This window comes from Echinops telfairi, unplaced genomic scaffold (assembly GCF_000313985.2).
Source record: "Echinops telfairi isolate 266 unplaced genomic scaffold, ASM31398v2 ScPeMD7_4;HRSCAF=17, whole genome shotgun sequence".
In the NCBI taxonomy this organism is placed as follows: domain Eukaryota; kingdom Metazoa; phylum Chordata; class Mammalia; order Afrosoricida; family Tenrecidae; genus Echinops; species Echinops telfairi.
In genome coordinates, this window is record NW_022103900.1 from 28536247 (window position 1) to 28560154 (window position 23908).

The 23908-nt window shown below is 39.1% G+C and overlaps 1 protein-coding gene and 1 pseudogene across 2 annotated transcripts in view; both read left to right on the forward strand.

Annotated features, from left to right (window-relative positions):
• ORC4 (origin recognition complex subunit 4) overlaps positions 1 to 23908 on the forward strand; it is a 34269-nt gene that overhangs the window by 4091 nt on the left and 6270 nt on the right. For both annotated transcript variants that reach the window (XM_004703835.2, XM_045298600.1), the window contains 5 exons: positions 7490 to 7565; positions 8400 to 8485; positions 12061 to 12109; positions 15749 to 15900; positions 17218 to 17391. In XM_004703835.2, the coding sequence (XP_004703892.1) occupies positions 7490 to 7565; positions 8400 to 8485; positions 12061 to 12109; positions 15749 to 15900; positions 17218 to 17391 (537 nt within the window). The remainder of the gene's footprint in view (positions 1 to 7489; positions 7566 to 8399; positions 8486 to 12060; positions 12110 to 15748; positions 15901 to 17217; positions 17392 to 23908) is intronic.
• LOC105978731 lies at positions 2486 to 4101 on the forward strand (annotated as a pseudogene).

A 23908-nucleotide genomic window follows, 5' to 3' on the forward strand; every position in this document is an offset into this window, starting at 1 on the left:
ATGAGAATATTGTTATTGCTTTCATTATCCTTTTCTTCTTCAGCATTTATCTGAGTCAAAATACCAAGAGCTTCAAACATGTTTTCTCCAGTATACATTTTTGTCGTTAATCTTTTTCATCAGTTCAGTGCTTCCTTTCTATCTTATGCTTAAATAAGGAAGCAGCTATTAAAATAGTAATTTTTAGCTAGATTGTATTGACAACTATTTCATTGTTGCATCTTAATTTAGTGCTCCGTTTTGTTGCATTTAAGTCATGTATCTGTTAGCGTTTCGTTTCTCTACAATTTAATTCCTGGAGCACTCATTGGAGGCCAACAAGAAAAGAGCATTTTTCCACATGTGCCATGTTTGTTATTAGGTATGTGTGTGTGTTTCCTGAGGCATAAAATTATCAAGTAAATGGTGCAGTATAGCTTATTATTAAACCTGGTAGCATTGTGTTAGCTACTAACCAAAAGGTCAGCACATCATCCCCATCATCTAGTCCTATGGAGGAAGATGTGACACTACTTCTATAAAGATTCACCACCGTAGATCACTGAGCGGTAGTCCTGCTCTGTCCTAAGTACCACTATGAGTTGGAATCCACTCTTTAGCGATTGATTATAGCGCATTTACAGGAAGATTCAATAGTATAATTATGTAAATTTAAATTTAAAAAATATTATTTTAAATTGCACCTTTAACCCAGCTACCTGAATGAAATACATAAAATTAAAAACACACCCTTTCCACAAAGATGGCGCTGAAGGCGAAGAAGGAAGCGCCTGCCCCTCCCAAAATGGAAGCCAAAGCAAAGGCTTTAAGAGTCAAGAAGGCCATGCTGAAAGTCATCCACAGTCACCAAAAAAAAAAGATCCGCGCATCACCCACCTTCCGACGGCCCAAGACCTTAAAACCAAGAAGGCAGCCCAACTACCCTCGGAAGAGGGTCCCCCGGAGAAATAAACTGGACCATTATGCCATCATCAAGTTCCCCTTGACCAAGAGTCTGTCTGCCATGAAGAAGATCGAAGATAACAGCACACTTGTGTTCATTGTGGATGTCAAAGCCAACAAACACCAGATCAAACAGGCTGTGAAAAGCTCTATGACACGGACGTAGCCAAGGTCAACACCTTGTTCAGGCCTGACGGTGAGAAGAAGGCATATGTTCGACTGGCTCCTGACTGACGCTGTAGATGTTGCCAACAAAATTGGAATCATCTAAAGTGAGCCCAGCTGACTAATGCTAAATACAAACTTTTTCAATATAAAAAAAATACACAATTCACTTGAAAAGTTAATAGTTTGTATAGTTTGTTGTATTTCAAACATAGGTATATATGTCCACAATTCATTCAGTGAGATGGGACATTAATGTGATTTGGGCATGGTACAAACACTATAATATACACAACCATCCCCATGAAATTCATTTTTAAATCTCTGTAAAGATGATTGTATTTTAAAACTTTATGGGAGCCAGACAAAGCTCAAGAGTGTATCCACTAGATGCAAGACACTAGCCCTGCCAGGTGTGCAGCTGAGCTGGGTGCGGTGAGGTATATGGAATGTGAAGAGCTGACTACAGAAGACTGCAAGGGGAGCAGATAGCCAGAGCCAGTATCCCATGAGTGCGCTGGCAGGCAGCATAAAGGCAGGAAGAAATGCTGTGGGAATTGGAAAGTGCCCTGGAGCCCCAAGTTCTTTCACTCTGGTGGCTTAAACTGAAATGACTTTTTTAAAGGAGAACTACTTCCCTTTTTTGGAAAAAAAACCAAACCATATAACACATCAGACATGCGTATGGTAGGGTATTGCGTAGATCAGGGGACCTCAAATTACGGCCTGCGACCCACATGCGGCCAGCTGAGGACATTTAGCCAGCCCGCCGGGTGTTTTTGCCCAGTTTTGTGTTGTTTACTTAAAAATAAGATATGTGCTGCTAACTCTCTGGACCTTCACTGGAGCCTAGGGGCAAAGAGCAAGGATCTGCCTACTAATTGGCTGGCTGGAAAACGCAGCCCCACACCCTGCATAGCTGCCCGGGCTCTTTGTGCCCAGTGTCTACCTGCAGGCCCACAAGGCTGGGAGGCATCTCTGCCAATCAGAACCTAGCCAGCTGATGATGACACTGCCCCTGGGAGGAAAGTTCTGCAAAGCGCCTGCGCGGGATTGCCATCGTGCCCCCTCGAGGCCCTCCAAGAGTGCGATGAATTCGAGCGGGCAATCGGCGTACCCTTTCTGCAAGTGACCAGTGCGGCCCCCACCCCACTTGGCTGAGGTCTGCGATTCCATGGTGAATGTTGCCCATGGATTATGATTAGCCATCGGAAATAAGTTCCACGCCCCACCCACTGCGCACCCAGGCTCGTGCGCGTGCCCAAACCAGCAAGCACAGGCACGGAAGGGCGGCGCAGCTGCCATTGCTCACTCTACTGCCAAGGGGAGCAGCCTGTTACTGGAAGTCCACCGTCTCGTGGGGGAAGGCCATTGCCTGGGATCCATGGTCCAGGCCTTCCTCATCCACACCCTGCGGGCCCGAATGACGAGGACACAGGCTTTTGCTGAGTGCTCTACTCCTGTGTCTTTGGTGCCGAGAAGTCACCTGATGACCCAAGGCCCAACGGGGCGAGAGGGACAGACTCCTCCGCAAGGAGCAGATCTTGGCCGTTGCCAGACAGGCGGAGTCTTATGTGCCAGCTGCAGCAGCAGGCGTCCGGCCGTTCATCGGTGGACCTGCAGCCTCTGTCTTCCTCAGGTGAACCAACGTCCCTGCATGAGGCCCCACATGGGGCCTTCCGCCTGGCAGCAGGGGACCCTTTCTGGGGGTCCCGGACGGTGGTGTGGCTGGTCCTGGATGCCCACGAGAACCTGCTTCTGGCTGAGAGTACCCTTCGGCTGCTAGCACGTCTCCTCTCTGACCACCTCCGCCTGCTGGCCCCCGGCACCAACCTTCTGCTACGGGCGGACCGCATCGAGGCCATCCTCACCTGCTTCCTGCCCCATGGTCAGCTGCTCTTCCTCAATGGCCAGTTCGTCCAGGGCCTGGAGAAGGAGCTCAGCACTGCCTGGCCCCTCTGACCCTCTCTCTAGAAAGGGGCTGCCCGAGAGGGTGGGGAGGGAGGACAGAGGCCTGGCACAGTCAGATGAAGAGCGGCCTCTACCTCCCGCTCAGCCTGCACCAGCTCTGATGTGCTGCCCCACACGGGACAAATGGACGGGCCAGGGCTCCAGAATCACAGCGCAGCCCGGGCCCAGAGCAGGGGCATGACTGATTCTGTCCGGTGTCGAGCCCACCCCGCTGCTCCACTCACCTCTCCCCTTTCTGACCTGCCAACCCGCCCCCGACAGCGGCTGGGGCCAGGGCAGCGAAGGGGGTCTGCTCTGCACACTGCCCACATCGCCTTCTCAAACCCATGGGCGCACCAGTGTGCCTGGGGGCGCTGTTCCTCCCACATGGACAGGCTCTGACTTGGCACGCCCTGTGGCAACAGCAACAAAGATGGTTGTCAGCGAGGTCAGCTCGGAGCCCGGTCCCGCCACATTTCAGAAGCATGTCTCCGTGGGAGGCTTTTGTTGTTTCTTAGGTTCTGGCCCTTGTCTCCAGAAAATTCTGGCTTTCCCCCACCACCACCAAACCCCCCAACACCCCCCCCCCCCAATCTACGAAGAGAGAAGACCCCAGTCAGGTGGATGCAAGCAGCCTGGCCTCAGCGTTGTCAGCTTCTCATTTTGAATGAAAAACTCGGCCTGTGTGATCTCACCCTCTGTTTCCAGGAGTCTAAGTGATACAGGTCTACAGCTGAGATAGCGGGAGAAAGATGAGGTGGTCTTCCCATACAGAGCATCTCAGAACCTTATGTGGGGGTCACAGTGAGTCCGAATGCACCCCTGGCATTGGGTTTGGTGTTGCTTTGTGAGTAAGCACCTCTCTGGATGGGGGGGCTGAATAAACTTGTTGCCTTCACCTCTCAAAAAAAAAAAGATGTGCAGTATGCATAGGAATTTGTTCATAGTTTTTTTTAGAACTATAGTCCGGCCCTCCAACAGGTCTGAGGGACGGTGAACTGGCCCTCTGTTTAAAAAGTTTGAGGATCCCTGGCCTAGATAATAAGAAACTCTTAATACCTATGCTATTATTTATCTTTTATTATAGTTCCAAGTCAGAGTTGAACTGTGGAAAACATTTTTCTGTATAGAAATATAAATAGTATTGTGGGTAAAGAGCTTTGGTGGTGTAATGGGTAGCAAATTGGGCGGCTTACTGCAAAACCACCTGCCATTCTGTGGGGGATGTAGCCATGAAAAACTGACTTAAATGATTATCTAGCTAATTGCTTAGAAACTTTATCAATATCCAGGTCCAAATTAAAATTATTGCTTGAAAAAAATTGTTTGAAGAAATACTTGCTGATATGTGTAATTTATTATTTGATCACACATAGAGCGAAGCATAAAAACTTGGTGTTTAAAGTATGGAAAGAGTGCTATGAAATGTTAGTACTTGTATGCACAGGTAAATAAAGGTATTGCTAATAACAATGCTTTATTCAAAGGCTATGAAATTACTTTAAGTATTTCATTAAAACATTTTATCCTGTGTGTGTACATTTGAAGTAGATCATTGGAGCCAGGAACAATATAAATGTTTGGAACTTGGAAGCTTTTGCAAGGCAGAGACTTCTCAGGGAAGAATAATTTAAACAAAACAAGACAAACCCATTGAGTTCCAGCTCCCACCAGATTCATTGTATAAGTAAAATATCAAAAGGTGGGAAAAGAAGAGTGTATTAGAAGAAGGACCAAGTTAATACCTTCTGAGTATACTCTTGTGATCAGAGGCTCTGTTTTTTTTTAAATAAATATTTTCTCAGCTATGTCCTTATTAACAGGTTGGCCGGTGATAATTTGAGATGATATCTTCTTCAGACCTAGAGTAACTATGACCTGAAGTCAATTTTATATGCTTTAAAAACTATACAAATAAACTAGAAATACCTTAATGAATTTGTTTTCCTGGTGTGAAGCCTAATAATATAAAAAAGAGGATGACATTTAATTTTTCCTGTGTGTAGAGATGTAGCAGTGACAAACACACACAGCTTATTGTAAAAGGAAATAGATTTTAGTCGAACAGTTTACCAGTTGCCACAGTCTTTGTTGTATACTCCTTTATGTGTTCACTAAATTTTGTTACTGTATGTACTAATTTTTGTTGTGTTCAGACTCTATTTTTTGGATACTCATTGCCATTGTGTTGTTTTTGAAATCCCTCTATAGAATTGCCAAGATTGCAAATCTTTAAGAGCAAAGAACCTCTTTCTCCCACAGAGTAGCTGGGGAGTTTGAGCCTTCAATCTTCAAGTTAGCAGCCCAATGCCTAGTCCACAGTGCCTCCCTTTAGTATTGGAAAGATGAATCCTTTATCATTACTCCTTTTAAAGGCCTTTTTGACTTTTCTTAATACTGTTAATTTTGTTTTTAAAAAATGTAATGCAGTAATAATATGGAGAAATAAAAAGGAGGCATCCAAAGTTTTGTGGGGGAAATGCCATTTTATTTTAATTACATTTTCCCATGAGCTTTTGGGAGCTCATTTGTGTATAAAATTGCAATATAAGAGTGATCAAAAGCTGAATATAATGAATCAATACAGTAGTATAGGTGAAAGCTAGACTCTACATAAGGGGGAAACATGTCAGTGGAGGAAGATTAAAATATTTTCCATTAAATAAAGAGTTCTAAAAAAGTGGTGGCTGCACCACATCGAAGGCAGGAGACCCAGGAAAACAACTGCAGGTGAGCCTTCAATCGGAGTTCCACCTGTCACTGGTTTCATTATATAAAATATCCCCACCCACCAGTTGTCCTTTAACCAATTCTAACTCACAGCAACTCTACAAGACAGAGTAGGACTCCTTAGAGTTTCTGAGACTGAGACTGTAAATGTTTACAGAACCAGACAACCTCATTTTGCCCTTGAGAAATGGGTGTTAGGTTAGAACCCCAACTTTGGTTAAGCCTGATGCTCCACCCACTGTGTCACAAGGGCCCCTTTGTATTACATGGATTCCAAAAAAATCAAACTCATGAGTTGATCCTGACTCCATAGTGGGTTACTGTTTGACTGATAATCACAAGGTCAGCAATTCAAAACTGCCAGCTGCTCTGCAAACGAATGATAAGGTTTTCCAGTCTTGTAAAGATTTATAGTCTCCCAGACTCGGGCAAATTTGATGTCTTATGAGTCATTGTGTATATTTATAAAACTCACTGCCATCAAGTCAATTCCAACTCATAGGGACGCACCTGTAAGACAGGATAGAACTAGTTTACAAGATTAGAACACTTTACGGGAGTAGAAAGCCATGTGTTTGTCCCGAGCAGTGGCTAGTGATTTCTAACTGCTGACTTTGCATTGAGCAGCCTAATACATAACTACTACGCCACCAGGGCTCCCGTATCAGTATGTATGGCTTCAAAAAATTCAGACTCACTGATAATCTAATCATTTCTGACTCACAGAGACCCTATATGGCTGACTTATAATGCTTGTTGGGTTTCTGAGACCATAACTGTTTACTGGAGTAGAAAGCCTCATTTTTCTCCTCCCGATCAGTTTGTGATTTCAGACTGCTGAACCTGCAGTTGCTAGCCCATGTGTAACCCACTAGCCACAGGGCTCTTATATAGCTTTGAAATCATTAACTATATAAAACTTTAGAATTGAGAAGTTAAGGTTTATATTTTTTTCTATGTATTATTATGAACATACATATTTATAATACTTTTTTGTTGTAAGCTTGAAGTTTTTTTAGTAGCGGCTTTCTCTAACTAGCAATTGAGGAACATCTTTTTCTTAAGTTAACTTCATTTTTTAAATAGTTTTTGTTTCGTGCTAATAAAACATAGTTGACAGTGTTCTATAAGAATTGATAATATTGGTGTATACTTTTACCATCATTCAGGATTATTTTGTACGTTTGATAACTCTTAGCTGATTTTAATGACATTTAATAGAGTAAATGTTAAACTTTATAAAGTATTGATACATGATATTCTTACACTATAGTATTCTTGACTTCCAGAAAAATATTCCTTATAAAACTTGGGGGTTACTTCTAACATTTATGAGAAGTTTGACAAGATGATTAAGAGAGCATGATATTAGTCCTGATTACAGAATATTCAAAAGAGTCAGATATGAGATGTTGTACTTAAACTTCTTATATATTTTTCCTTTTTTTTTAAATCATTTTATTAGGGGCTCATACGACTCTTATCAGAATCCACACATACATCACTTGTGTAAAGCACATTTGTACATTCATTGCCTTCGTCATTCTCAAAACAAACTTCTTATATTTTAAGAGTCTGAAAATATGCCTGTGAATTTGAAAAGATAGTCTTAGATTCCGTTCTTCATATTTACAATTTAAAAGAGCAAATGCTTTTTTTGTCAGTTTTATTACTCTTAATTGTTTTATAAATTTTCATTTAGTTAGTAAATCAAGCTTTAAGAGAACTCATGGAAATAGAAGATGTGAGTGGAAATATATTACAAGTTCACCTAAATGGTAAGTATTTTCATTTTGTCATTAAAAATAATATAAACCATGTAGTCTTTCTATACTCTTAAAGAAAATTCATTTTTATGCGTTATCTGGGGCTGGTATTATAGAAATACAACATATTGGTGACTTTAATGAACAGAAACATAATTTCTCACAGGGTGCCAGCTCAAGTTTCTATGTTCACATTAGAGGGAAATCTTAAACTGTTCATTTTTTTTTTTGCTTACTTCCTTGGCAATGTGGTAAGAAATCTATCTTCCCCCATCTCTTCTTGCTTAATATGATCATATTATATCTCAGAGATGATTGGCTTAAGACACACCCTACACTGATATAGCATTAATATATACATCCACCAAGTTTAGATTAGGATTTGGAACACTTTTATTTGAGAGCACAGTTCAAGCCCCAACAGTATGTTTTCAATTTCAGTATGTTTAAATTTCAAAGAGCATTTGCTCTTTTAAGTTATAAATGAAAAGAATAGTTATGTTGGAGAAACTGTATCCATGTTTAATGACCTTTATCATATCTTACACTATAATTTTAATAATTAAATAAAGCCAAAAGAAGTCTCTGCTGCCTTATTTTTTTTAAACACTACCCCCAAAGAGGATAGTTCTTTGAATTTTTTTTTTTTATAGTTCTTTGAATTTACCAAATGTCTTCATTTGTGACTATTTAAAATGAAATAATGTAAATTCGTAGGCTTTTGATGCTTTTCTTTCTAGTTAATAAAGAAAATATTGGGAATTGGGCATGCCTGGGAAATAACCTACATCCCATCAAGTATGTGCTTCATTTTCATTAACGACTTTCAAATGGGTCTTATTTCAGGGTTGCTGCAGATAAATGATAAAATTGCTTTAAAGGAAATCACAAGGCAGTTAAATCTGGAAAATGTAGTTGAAGATAAAGTTTTTGTAAGTATCATCTCAATTGTTTTTAGTAAGCTTCAAAGTAAAGTTTGCTTTACTTTATGTAGATATTCTTATCTTTTGGAGGTTAGGAAAGGTTTTAGAGATTCCAAATTGATGATGACACTCACATATTTGGACACGATAGTCAGTAGAGACTAGTATCTGGAAAAAGCCATCGTACTTGGAGACATAGAAGGTATACACACACACCACCACCTCCACACACAACAAACACACACACACACACCACCACCCCCATTCCTGAACATAGATTGACATAGTGGCTGCAATATAGTAGCTGCAACATAGATCGACAGTGGCTGCAAATATAACAACATTCATGAGGAATGTTGGCACTATTCATGGGATTGCTATGAATCAGAAGAGATTTGATGGCACCTAACAAAATATCACAGAGTTTGTTTGCTGGTCTTCTGAGACTTTGGTGGAAATCTCACATATCAAGCCACAATTTCTAATTTTAATTGCTTCCTTAATCATTTCCTAGCTGGTTATCATGGCATATGGATCTAAATTGCAAATGTTTCATTAGGTTGGCCTTATTTTATAGTTCACAGGGTTATTTTTTTTTTAATTATTAAGGATAATTTCTATTTAAAAAACAAATTTAGCTGGATGGCAATGTGTGCTGTGCAGTTTGAATTATCTCTTAGTAAATGTATTTTCAGAAACTATTCTTAACACATTGTTAGGACAGTTTTAGTAGTGAACATCAGTAATAAAAATAATAACCTTTTGTATGATTCTATATACTTTAAAACATTCCTTATTTTTTTCAAAACCATGTCATTGGGAGTTAGTACAGATATCACATAATTCCATAGTTCAAGCACATCAAGCAGTGTTGTACATTTGCAACCACAAACAGTTTCAACACATTCTTTTCCTTCTTGAACTCCTTAACATCAGCTCCCTTTTACCCCACCCCTGTACTCCGCAGAGACCCGTATTCTACTTGCTGTTTCTATAGGTTCATCAATCCTGGGTTTTATATACTGGAAAACATGTAACAAAAATTTAAGAGGGTGATCCCAATGACATACATAACACATCTGAGATAGACCCCATATGAACAAACAAAAAGTAACAAAATACTGAAAATGTTGAAAACCATATCAGACCCAACCTGCTCAACTGACAAGGTTTTATTAAGTTCAAGTCAGGTTTTTCATTTGGATCTTCTGTAGTCACCTCTCCAGTGCACTCTGTCCACTCTCCTCCCTTCCCTCTGTTGTGGATCGAGAGAGATCACCAGGGGCATATTTCCTATGTCGCTCCCACAAATGCATCTTGGGCTCCCACTGTCATCCATTGCTCTGCAAACCAGAGTCTCACAATTGAGGCTCTAATAATATTCCCTCCTGCAACTTCAGATTATATGATTTGCAATCTTTTAGTCATTTCTTACACTTTTAACTCATCGCCTACTTTATATGCTTTAAGGGAAGCTGTGACACAATAATTTAATTTGGAGTTGCTTTGATTTTCATAATGAAAGACTCCATTCTCCTACTTATCCAATAAGGGTAGGCTAGGTACATTCTGAGTTCATTTTTGGTTACTTGTGATCATGCAAAGAATAATCTCAAATGTGTCCTCTTACTGCAGTGACACAGCCAATGTTTCCTAAGCCTCCTAAGTGTAAAGACATTTAGGAATAACATTCTTTAATCCTTACATATAGTATGTTAAACCAATTATATGTTCTCCTGCCACAATCTGCTTGTTTTTGAAGTGCAAGTTCAAAGTGCTTTGTTAAATTTAGTGTTCTACCTTCTAGTTAGAATATGGCAAACCTAGGAGTATACTTACTCAAGGGAAGTTTCTTTCTATTCAGTAGATTTAATTTGACTTTCTATTTCCATTTGATCTATATAGAGGTTTCTAGCAAATCGTAAATGGACATATTCATAATAAAATCATGTGACTAATAAAAGACACAGTTGCTTCCTATTGTTCTCATATTATCCCATAGAGATTATTTGCTTAACTTCACTGTGTAGGTTAGACACCGGAGGTTCACAGTGCTTAATTAAGTTACTAAGGTTCATAGAAGGGTCCCTGGTTGTGCAGTGGATTAAGTACTGGGTGGCTCAGTCTCACCATCTGCTTTGTTTCAGAAAGGTGGGGAAATCTACTCCTATAAAGATTTACAACTCCTGAAAATCCACAGTTCTACTGTGTCCTGTAGGCTGGCTATGATATGAGCCTGAGACAACTAGATGGCAGTAGGTTTGGGTTTTAAGGTTATGAAATGGCTAAGACTGAACTTCAAGAACCTAGCTTCAATATAGAGCTTTTCTGTTTTCCTATACTTTACAGATGTAAGAAAAAACCAGGACCAGACAATGTTTCATTTTGTTGTACACGGTTCGCTATGAGTCAGAACTGACTAGACCGTACCTAACAACAACCATCATCTGATTCTGACCCAGTGACTATAGGACAGAGTAGGTTTTCTCCTAAAATGTATGAGGCTGTAAATCTTGTAAGGGAGCAGAAAACTTCATTCTCTTGCAGACTGGCTGACGGATTCCCATAGTGTTTTTTCCCAAAATAAACCTACCACATGCAACCTTTAACTTCAACCACTGATTTCCCAGCATGTCTCTCAAAACAGTTCTTAGAATTATGAATGGCACCTCTTCCACCATCTACTTTGGTAATTATATTAGTAACATAGCATGAAATCATCAAAAAATATGTTGAAACTCTGTAACCCTGTTGTGCTATCTTGTATCAGTTGTTTGGTTTTTTAAAAAACTGAGCACCCACAGTGGTGTTTCTCTTGGGGAAATAAACAAGTGGGGTTTTTCCCTCATGTTTAAATTCTCGTATTTCAAAATGACAGTTTCTTTAAAATTTTTGAATGAAGTGAAAATTAAAGTCATAACTGAAAAACTATTTTAAAAGGATCTCTACCCACAGGCAGGAATATCTGGCTATTGCATCTGCTATTTACTCAATTTCCATCTAATATTTTGCCCATATTCCAAGTAAACGTTGTCAAATTTGATATGGTATATATATATAAATTCTGAGATGTGCTTTTGAATAGATAATCACTGTTTTGAATAGAGATACATTATTATAGTATCTAACCTTTGAAGCTAATTTCTCATTTTCTTTGGGAACTATTTTAAAGTTAATATATGTACAGATTTGGTTCAGAAAGAAAAAAGTTTCCAACAAAAGTAAATGCCATTCTCAATAATGCACCCAGGGTGGCACAAATACTTAACACATTTGGCTGCTAACAAAACATTTGAAAGTTTGAGTCTACCCACAGGCACCTGTGAAGAAAGATTTGGCAATCTGTCTGTAAAATCAGTCCCGGGAAACCCTGGAAAGCCTAGTCTGACACATGTGGGCTCATCATGAGTTGGAGCTGATTCAACATCGATTGGTTTTTCTGCTTCTATATTTTAGTTTGTAAACTAGGAAATATGTAGCCCCAAATCTAGTAGTCTAGTGCCTCAGAGATACAGCGTGTTAAGAGGCTGACAACCATGTTTCTTTTACTAAAGAAATGGCATTCTTTTGTTGTTGCGATTCAGGGAAGCTTTGCTGAAAACCTTGTATTTCTTCTGGAAGCTTTAAGAAAAGGTAAATATCAACATATCTAGAATTATCAAAGTATTGCTTTCATCCTATTTTACTCTTCATTGTTAAATATTGTATGTTCTTGAGTGTAAGCTGAATTTTTCAGCACATTTTTAATGCAGTTTTTGTGGTACCATTAGCTGGCTCAGCTGATATTTGGATCAGCTTATACTTGAGTATATACGGTGTATGTTCTTTATTGTAAAATATATGCTTTATTTTCTTTATTGTAAAACATATGCTTTTACAAAAAAAAAGTATACAGAAAAAAAACCTATAATCTCAATACTGTAATGTTGTTTCTCATCTTTAATTACCTGCAGCATATCATTGATTATATATATATATCATTGATTTTATATATATATACTGCTTATGATCCACTTAGGTGAGAAAAGGGGTATGACAGCTCCTGCTTCTGAAGCACCATTCAGAATCTGAGTGGCAGCCTTAGAAAGCTCATGTATAGGAATTCTTACACTTATTTTTCTCTTTTAAAATTTGGTTTTAACTTTTCTGCTGAGTAAACATTAATAATTTTTAAGTGGTCACCTTTATCTGGAAAGTTTTTCTCCCCTTCAAATTATAAAACATTTACTTATGTTTTCCTATATTTAATTTTTCTAGGTTACTTTGAACTTATTTGTTATAAAGCATAAATGAGGATCCATCTTGAAATAAATCCTCCCCGTACTTGGAATTATAAGCTATTTTGTAAAAAAAGACAAAACTTTTTTTTCTTATGTCTGAAATGAGCTTGCATGTCACTGAAGACTCCCAAGCCCGTTTCAGTTTTACTTTACCTTCTTTTTTAGCCACTCGGCCCAATGTTTAAATCCTAGTGGTAAGACATCTAGACGCTTCAATTTCATTTAATTTCTAAAATTTTAACTTTGTTCCTTCATGTAATGTTGGTTTTTAAAGAATAACATTCTGTATAGTTACACAGCCCATCTTCTCAAATCAGTAATGGTACCCTGTTAACCTAGCCCCGCTATAATGTGGTTCTTCTCCCTTCCCCCATCTTTCCTTCCTCAAAATTTCTTGCCCTTTCTCTCACCCTGTCCGTCTCCCTCTCCTTGCCCTTGCCCTCCTAGTAGTCTTCAAATGCATGTCTCTTGGTGTGAAAATCACTTTTCTTTTTTTTCCCTTTATAATGATCACATTAAATGTTTGTCTCTATAAAATTGACTAATTTAAATTAGTATAATATTCTCTGGTTTTGCCCATGTTTTAGGGTGTTTCAGAGAGTCGTGATTGCTTTTTATTGATGCATAATATTCCATTGTTTATCCATTCCTCTATAATTGAAGTTTTTGGTTGTTTCCATCTTTTTTGCTATTACGGAAATTGGTGTAGTAAACTTAGATTTACATTTATCTGTTCATGTTGTGTTCTTTAATTCTTTAGAGTATACACCCACTAGAGAGATTGCAGGCTCATAAAGTATTATATTTCATCTGTAAAGAAGCACCATACTGATTTCTAAAGCATTTGCAATGCTACGGTCCCCCAGCAATGTATGAGCATGCATGCCAATCTCTCCACTTGCTCTTCAGCATTTATTTTGTTTTGTTTTCTCTTTTTAATGTGCTGAGAATATCAGTGTGAGGTGGTATCTCATTGTTTTAATTTGTATTTCTCATATTGCTAATGTGGTTGTTGGCAACCTGGATGTCTTCTTTACTAAATTGACTATTCATGTCTTGTGCCAGTTTTTGTTTGGGTTATTTGTATTTTTCATTTTGAGATGTGATTTTCTATAGATTATGAAATTAATCCATTAACAATTAATCCTTATCAAAATATTTTCCCATTTGTGTGTTATCTTCCTTTGTAAAAATTAATGTCTGTGTTATAGGAGTCTATTTCTAGACTTTTGAACAGCCCTTGATTTTGTGTCAGTATTAAACGACTTATATAATTGTATATGTTTTATTTTCTGGTGAAAGTAAGTCTTCCTTTTACAGATTTGTTGTTTCTTTTTTGTGCAGAAGTAAAGTCTTGAACCGAAAGTAGCATTGCTATTTATACTAAGCTACTTTCTTAGACACATTGAACTGCTAAGCACAAGATCAGCAATTCAAACCCTCTAGCAGCACCACTGGAGAAAGATTAGGCATACTTCTCCTGTGATGATTTATAAGTGTGTCAGAATTATAAGTGCAGGAGCCTTTTTTTTTTATTTTAATCATCTTATGGGGGGCTCATACAGCACTTTATCACAATTCATCCATCCATCCATTGTATCAAGCACATTTGTACATATGTTTTCCGTCATCATTTTCAAAACATTTTCTTTCTACTTGAGTCTTTGGTATCAGCTCATTTCCCCCCTCCCTACCCTCATGAATCCTTGATAATTTATAAATTAATAATTCTTTTTGCCTTACATCAACCACTGTCTCCCTTCACCCACTTTTCTGATTTCCAACCCCTTGGGAGGAGGGGGTTATATGTAGATCGCTGTGATTGGTTCCCCCTTCCCACATTCCACTTACTCACCTGGCATCACTACTCCCATTATTGGTTCTAAGGGGTTTAATCTGTCCTGGATTCCCTATGTTTCAGTAATTCTTCTTGGCTACATTGCCCTTGAACAAGCCCCACCAGGTATCCTACCACCCTCCTTACTATTGATTTTATATCACTGGTTGTTCCCTTTTCCCCGGGTTTGTTGACACCCGACTTCCTTTCCCCCACCTCTAGTTCTAGATCTGTTTGTTGACGTTTAGGAGTGCTTTCCAGTAGAGTTTGATGGGGTGCCACACCCTGGCCCCAAAGTATAATTTTGGTATTCCTCGGGGATTTCATTGCTTTGCTCCCCTTGCTGCTCTGTTGCATGCCCTTAGTGTTTCGCCCCAGTGTGGTGGGGTCAGATCAGGCACAGTTCCCACACTGTGTCTCCAGTGTTGTCCCCTGTAGCGCTATGGTTCAGATTCAGGACATCATGTCCCGTAGTGGGAACAGCCCTATGGTTCTCTCTGTGCATTGGCTGCTCTGAGCAGGAATATCGTCTTCGGAGCTTGATGTGCTCCACTCTCTCGCCTTCCCTCTATTTTGTGCTCCTGTGTGCTCTGATCAGATGCTCCCCTCTCCCTGAGCTGTACCTTCAGTGCTGGCAGGAGCATTTCTACTATGGCGTCTCAGGTCACTAACAGTCAGAATTGACTATAGCAGTGAGTAAGTGAGAGTTAGAAAAGTCTCATGTTGAAATTTCCCTTACTGTTAAAATGCTAAACGTGGTTAGAAGGAGCTAAAGTTTCTGTGGTTGAACTTCAACTTCATCTGACCAAAGATTATAACAATTATTTCTATAGGAAGGTATTGTCTTCTTTTCTACTAACACGTCTGTTTGGAATAAATAGTTTTGGTCTTAAATTACTGGTGATTTTCTTTGAATTTAATCCTGCTTAGGTATTGAAAAGTCTTTGTCAGTTTTCTAATGAAAAAAATTAGGTTCACATAATTGAAAAGCAATAGCCCAAGTCATTTATATATATTCTTAATGTCTTAGTCAAACTATTAAAAGTCTACTAACTGGACTACAAATGCTTGAGGACAATAGGGGTAAACTGGGTCGAGATTTAAGAAAGAGTCACATAATTGCTTGTTAATGTAGAACTCTCTTTTTTATCCTAGGTAACCGGACTAGCAGTTGCCCAGTGGTCTTCATTTTAGATGAATTTGATCTTTTTGCCCATCATAAAAACCAAACTCTCCTCTACAATCTTTTTGATATTTCTCAGTCTGCACAGACTCCACTTGCAGTTATTGGTCTTACATGTAGATTGGTAAGTCTTTGTATTTTTAAATATTGATTTTTTTAAAAATTGATTATAATAGAGCATTCCAGAGTAATTATTTACAGTCTCCAGTTTTTTTGTTTTTTTGTTTTTTTTCTTTTTTAACATTTTATTAGGGGCTCATACAACTGTTATCCCAATCCATACACACGTCAATTGTGTAAAGCGCATTTGTACATCGTTTCTCAAAACATTTTCTCTCCATTTAAACCCCCGACATTAGGTCCTCATTTTTCCCCTCCCTACAGGTTATTCTGTTAGTTGCCTTTTCAGTTGTCTTTCGCCAGTGCCTGGTGTATTTATTCCACTTTTCAACTTCATTTGAGAAAAATAAGAAAATTATAACATAATTTAAAAAACAGTAACCCCAAGTGATTCATAATCTTGATGTTTTAATCAGACTATTAAAGTCTACTAACTGGATTACAAGTGCTTGAGGACAATAGGACTATTTTAGTCCTGTGGATTTTTTGTTCTTGTTAAGCACAATTATCAGTAAGTGCTCTAGCTCAAATTAGCTTATAAAGTAATGTCTCCCCTTTTCCTATAGAATCATAGATGTTAAAATACACTAACCAAGTAAATAGGACCATTAAATAATTTCACCACTGATTTGTAAGAACTGCTAATAATGTTTTTGTTGGCTTGCCTTTTTTTACATTGAAGATATTTCCCATATTTTGAAAATACTTAGAAGCAATGAAAAACATTACTATCTTGGTAAATCGGCATCTCCAGAAATAGGTTATGTGTACCAGGCTCTCACACTAGATTGTGGCTTCTGCGGTGCTGGAGGAACTTAAGAGTGCCTTTCACTTCGGTTCAGTTGCCACTGCCACATGACTTTATGAAAGCTGTACATGCTGAATCTGTACCTTCAGGCAGCGAGTCAGGCTTTTGTGTTTTGCCTGATTTGATTATGAGAGCCTGAGCTTTGCTACTGAAATTTAGGTGAAATGAGTAGTACGCATCTCCTTTCTTCCCACATGCATCTGCCCACCTTGCCTTCCAAGGCTTCATCCGTTGTTCCTCCGCCCCACCTTGATTGCTGAAAAGGTTATGTCCGGACTTTTCCTGTCTAGATAGTACTGTGTCATCTTTCAGATGTCCTGCCCACACTGTTGTTTCTCTACTGAGGCGTTCTCTGTAGCCCCGTCCCCACTTCACTCTTCTGCTCTCACCCCAGATTTTCTTTAAATGCGTCATGTGTGTTACAGAATAAGAATCACTAGTTATAGGTGAGAAGTAAATACTTCTGTGGTTTATAACATGCATCTTACAGGAGGTTCTGTTTATGTTTTTAAGGATATTTTGGAGCTCCTAGAAAAAAGAGTGAAGTCACGATTTTCACACCGGCAGATACACTTAATGAATTCTTTTGGTTTTCCACAATATCTTAAAATATTTAAAGAACAACTATCTCTACCTGTAGAATTTCCAGACAAGCTTTTTGCTGAGAAATGGAATGAGAGTGTTCAGGTAATTTGAACAAAGGAAATAATGTTAAAGTAATTTATGTGTCTTGCTCTATCATTTGAAAGCAATTAAAATTTACAGAAATCTTCTAATGTTACTGTGGCATAAAAGCTATAATACAAATTGTGTGTGTGTGTGTGTGTTTTAAAAGACAGCTGGAATATTACTTCTCTTAAATTACCCTCAGAACTTTATAGTTAAGCTTTGAGATTTAAGTATGTATGGGACTCTAGGAAACATGGACGAAAGTTTCCCTCCCCCCCCCACCCACCCAAATTCTCATATTGTGAAAGGAAGCCCAGGTGTAGTGTTTCTTCTTTCCTGCGGCTAACAGTATCCCCTCTCTTCCCTAAAACACTGATCCATCTGAAAATTACTTGATGTGGGAACATTTCTTAGGAAATTGCTGAAAAGCTTCAGTAATTTGGGAAGTTGAGTTTTGTTAAATTTTTGATATTAGCCCTCATAAATCATTTTCTCACAAAAGCATACTTTTTTTAGGCACTATAAAGAAGACAGACATGTTGAAACTGATTTTGTCAGGAATAAACCCACACATGTATGAACTAAAACTACAGAGCACTACCTTTTGACTTAACCTTTGTGTTTGTGTTTATCCTCTCCTTTTACTACAAAAGTGACTATTTGGGATATAGGTTTCATACATTGTATGCATGTTGAGTTCGTTCTTTTTAGATACAGATCAAACGTTACATACATACTATCCTTCGAGTTGTCACTTTGTTTTCATTGTTAATTCATTATTGTTCCTCTACTTTTAACTTGACATCATTGTAGAAATGCCTGGCTTAGGGGTTCTCCCTTAATCTTGATTCAGAGATTTCGCATAGCTAAAGCAACTTTTTGTTTGTACTGTAATAGTAAGGTTGCAATCTGCAGAAATACTTCATTTCTACTTGGCGTTCCCTTGGCGTTGTTCTCGTCTAGATGTGCAATAGGAACCCCGTGTTCCACCTGTGTCCGTTTTTCAGTGCCTTGTAGATTTTCACCTTCAGCTCCTGTCTTCAGAACCCGAGTGTGGTATTTGTCTGTTGTATAGATTGAAGCAATCTTTTATAGTATTTAAAATTCGCTCTTTCCATAGGCTTTTATTATTTCCACCTCTGTTCTAGCTATCCCTAAGATGACTATGTTGCTCAGGTTTCACTGTCTTTAACCATCTTTCATTCCTTCTTCAGTTATGTTGCATTTGTAATGTGAAAAAATTAGATGAAAGGAGTTACTGGTGACAAATAACTTTGGCTTACTCAAAAAATGATAACCATGTGGGAGAGTGGTGGTTAAGCCTTAGCATTGTGGTCCTTTTCTTGTTGGAAACCCTATATTCTAGATTTAGACTCCCTGGTGGCAGAGTGGTTACACGTGTGGCTGCTAACGCAAGGCTGCTAACGCAGTTCAAAACCATCAGCCATTCAGTGGGAGAAAAACGGGCCTTCCTACTCCTGTAAAGAGTTACAGTCTCGGAAATTGACAGGGTTAGTTGTGCCCTGTCCTGTGGAGTTGCTGTGAATCAGCATTTGACGGCAGTGAGTTTGGTTTGGGGTTTCTATCCTAGATTGAGGGGTTAATTGGTAAGAATGAAAATGAGTACTATCCTTAATCTTTTTTGGATATCTTACAGTTCTGTTTCATAAGAAGGAGCTAGCAGCACTAGAGCTTGTCTTGAGTAGTTCTGTTATTTTCTTTTTCCCATTCAGTTTGTGCTCAGATTGGCAATGTAAGACAAATCTCTATAATGAGAATTATACACCCCAAAGAAACTCCCTAACCCCCCAAAGCTATTCAGATTCAGAAATTTGCCAAAAGGAGATGGGGACACTAGATGTATAAATCCACACCAGGATTAACAGAGCTTCCTGAGCCAAAGGAATCCGGACATCCCATTCCATGTCCTTGACTGGTTGTCCAGAAAATGTAATGAGGATGAAGATTCACCAAAACAAGCTCTCTACGCTGGGTATGCACGTGCCTGTCACCATTATTTAAAAAAACAAACAAAACCATAGTCCATGTGGATGAGCGCTATTCATTTATTACCTAATAAAGTTATAAAACTGCCCCTATGCCATTTTTTTAATGAGAAAAGTTAGCTAGTTTTCTGGTATTTTAGTTTTTCAAATGGCTCCCTTACATATATTTCAGAGGGTTTTTATTGTTTGTTTTTGAACAGATTAATAATGATAGAAACAAGCAGGTGTGATAGCTTTCAGAATAAAAGGGGAGTTGGAGTGAGAGCACTGAAAAGGTAGAGGTAAGCAGGAAGGCAGAATACAGGAAGATGGACCCTTGGAAGAATCATTTAAATATTGTTTTTCAAAAATAAGAGTTTTAAAAATTTCACTACATTTTTTTCACAAATAATCTGATTTACTCCATCTACAAAGAGGTTTCAAAAATGTTTGTGAAAAATAGAATTGTAAGATAAAAAGTAGGGACATATAATAGAAAAGTGGGTTAAGGGAGACGTCGGACAGTGTAAGATATGACAAAATAATAATTTATAGGGTTCATGACGGAGGGGGGAATGGGGATGGAGGGGGAAAAATGAGCTGATGCCAGGGGCTTATGTGGAGAGCAAATGTTTTGAAATTGATGAAGGTAATGAATGTACAAATGTGCTTTATACAATTGATGTATGTATGGGTTATGATAAGAGTTGTATGAGCCCCCAATAAAATGATTTTTAAAAATAAATAATCTATAAATTAAAAAAAAAAAGATTAAAAAAAGAAAAACTTTATTTCTCTATATAAGCACCATAAAGTTCTAGACACTTCTATAAGCCAAAATACCAGTAATTAAGCCCATTCTTAGAGAACTGAGTGTCATGGGAGTTTAAATTTATCAACCCATCCATCAGTTGGTCACACTGTGGTGGCTTGTGTTGCTTGGCTGCTGAAGTCTACGTCTCTGTATGTCAAATGCCAGCAGGATCACCCAACATGAACGGGTTTCAGCAGAGCTGCCAGACTAAGAACAGACTGCGAAAGATGAGGCTGTCCCCTTCAGAGGATAGACTGGGAACATCATCAACTACCGAAACTCTGATGGAGAAAAGTAGAGCAGTGTCAAGAGTTAACTCTAGAAAATGAGCCCTCAGATCAGAAGGCACGCACAATATGACTGAGGGAGAGCTGCCTTCTAAAAGTAGAGTCAACCATGATGCAGATGGAGTAAAGCCTTTGGGACCTTCATTTGCTGATGGGGCACAACACAAAATGAGAAGAAGCAGCTGCAAACATCAATTAATAATTGGAACTTGGAATGTACGAAGTAAAAGCTAAGAAAATTGGAAGTCGTTAAAAATGAAATGGAACACATACTACTCTTAGCTTCCACTGGTCTTGGCATAACACTTTTGGTATCCCGTGAGCACAGTTTGCTCAATTTTAATTTTTCAGTCAGAATTCTTGAGGCTGAACCAGTGGAGTTATCTAGTGTTGGCTTTTGTTTCTGCTCTTCACCACAGGTCCTCTCAATTAGAGATTGATTTTTTTTTCCCTTACAAATTGATATGGATGGTCTGCCACTGCAGGTTTCACCTTCAGTATCAATATACAGAAGTTACAGATTTGTAAACTGCTCATTTCTTTGGTGCATTATCATAAAGCATGAGTGATTTCATCATTCTTATACACAAGTTTCACCATTAACTTGATGGTTGTTTTATTTAATTGCTTCAATGGAGAAGAATTCATGCTTATGAGCTTTCTTCAGACTGATGTCTTACCATTCTGAGTCTCAAACTTAGTCTCAGACATGTTATAACAATGTAATGTGAGTTTATTTTGGTGTAAAGACATTTTTTTAATCTGTGTAAATATTTTCATAATATGCACTTTTATGCACATTTTTAGTACACCTCACATAATAAGAGCCAAAGATACAGGAGCCAGGACTCCAGTTTTTCTGTGGTATTTGGCCACATATATTTTTAATTTATTATCTTGAAAATTGGAAGAGTTAGTATTTTTTAATTTTCTTAAGATTTTGATTTTTTTTTTAATTACTTTATTGGGGGCACTTACAGCTCTTAAAACAATCCGTACATCCATGTGTCAAGCACATTTGTACATATGTTACCATCACCCTTTTCAAAACATTTTTTACTTGAACTCTTGCTATCAGTTCATTTTTTCCCTCCCTTCTCCACCCTCTTAAACCCTTGATAAATTATAAATTATTATGACTTTAACATCTTACACCATCTGTTGTTTCCTTTCACCCATGTTTCTGTTGTTCACCACCCTGGGGACTGAAGGGGGTTTGTTATACATTGATCATTGTGATCAGTTCCCCCTTTCTCCCCCTAATTTCCCCCCTACCCTCATGGTATCGCTACTCCCATTATTGTTACTGAGGGGTTTATCTGCCCTGGATTCCGTGTGTCGAGAGCTCTTACCGGTACCAGTGCACATGCTCTGGTCTAGCCGCATTTGTAAGGTAGAACTGGGGTCACGATAGTGGCGGGGAGGAGGAGCCATTAAAGAACTAGAGGGTTATTATACATTTCATCGGTACTATATTGCACCCTGGCTGGCTTGACCCTTCCTTGTGACCTTTCTGTGAGGGGATGTCCAGTTGTCTACAGATGGGCTTTGGGACTCCTCCCCCCTTGCTCGCATAATATAATTGTTTGTTTGGGTCTTCTGATTCCTGATCATGTCAACACTTCATGATTACACAGGCTGGTGTGCTTCTTCCATGTGGGATTTGTTTATCTTCAAGCCTTTAAGACCCCAGACCCTATATCTTTTAATAGCTGGGCACCATCAGCTTTCTTCACATTTGCTTATGCACCCATTTTGTCTTCAGCGATCGTGTCAGGAAGGTGAGCATCACAGAATGCCAGGTTATTAGAACAAAGTAATTTGGCTTTCAGAATTCCTCTCGGCTTCATGGCACTTGATCAAACCCCAGCAGTGATGTACTACTCCTCACCATCTATTGTAGATCACTTGTTCTCTTAACCCTGGATTTGTCGTCTCTCCCATACCTTTCCCGCACCTCCCCTATCCCAGTTCCCCTGGAACCGTCTGTCCATTGTTTTCTCCTCAGGATTGTTTATCTGGCCTATCTTATAAGTAGACATAAAAAGGAAAAAAAAAAAGCCTATGAATAGTTCCAGATCTGTCTGTTGACCTTTGTAAATGTTTTCCGATCAAGGCTGTTGATTTGCCTAGCTCTGCCCCCAAAGTCAGGATTCCTTAGGGACTTCACTGCTTTGCTCCCCTTGTTCTGCTGCACTCCCTCCCGATGTGTGTGTTTGGGGGAGAGGGGGGCGCAGGGTGTCAGACTAGGTACAATTCCCGCACTGTTTTTCCAGTGTTGTCCCCCGCAATGCTGAGTCAGTGAGGGTACGCTCTGTCTCATGGTGGGGCTGGCTCTATGGTCCTCTGTGTTCATGGGCTGCCCCCAGCAGGAATACCATCCTTAGGGCTTGGTGGGCCAGAATGCGGTTCTCTCTCTCTAAATCTCTTTCCCTCTTAGTTTTCTCCCATGGGCTCTGAGCAGACCTGGCCCCCTCCCTGAGCTGTTTCTTCAGTGCTGTCCTCTGTGTAGTGCATTCTTATGGGGATGGGTCCATGAGCTGGGATTGGGGCCAGCACACACCAGGTTGAGGTCTGGTCCCTCTCTCCCTTTCCTGTGGAGACATAAACAGTACCCTCCCATGGGTGGGTTAGTGCCCTGTTCCTGCCCCTACCCATGTCCTTTTTTCCCCTTCCCTCTCCTTTTCAGTTGGCTGCCATATGTATGCCTTGGTTGGGTCTGACCCCTGCCAGAGTGTCTGGACCTCGCCCCAGGAATTTATGCATGTAGTAGCTTTTCCCCTATGCCCCATGTGCTTTTAAGCTTACTTATTTCCTGCATTTTATGTTCTTTCTAATTCATAGGATATTTCTGTTTATGATAAAAACACGTTTGGTGACAGCAAACCCTTTAAAATATCGATAATTAAAGACAATAGCTAGGGAGTCAGAGTCCTCGCTAAGATAATGTATTCAATAAGAACCTAAAACTTCATCCCAATTTTCAATCTGCATCTTTCTCTATGGGAAAAGTAAGAGTTCTAGCTCTAGGAAAGAAAAACTACCCGGTTTAGTGTTCTTAAACCATTGCCCTACCCTTCCTAGCAAAGAAATCGTTCTTACTCCTTACAGATGATTTTTTAAAATTAGATCCATCTTCTATTTCCTAAAAAATGCTTTGGCTCTTCTGGCTCTTAGTTCATTCTTATTTTATCTAATCCTCTATGCCAACTGACCCTCGCTTGTCATTCAGTCCTCATTCATCGCAGTTACTTGACTCTCTCAGATACTGCTCTCTCAGAGTACTCTGTTGAATCTCCTAGTTTCCAAAGTCTTAGCCTCTCATAGAAATAGATCTCATTTTAATTTTACAAAGTAGTTAACACTGTTGAGCGCTACTACTTGAACATTTCTTCTCTTGATTTCTAGACTTTCAGTATGTTTCTCCTAGTTCCTTGCTTTCCTGTTTT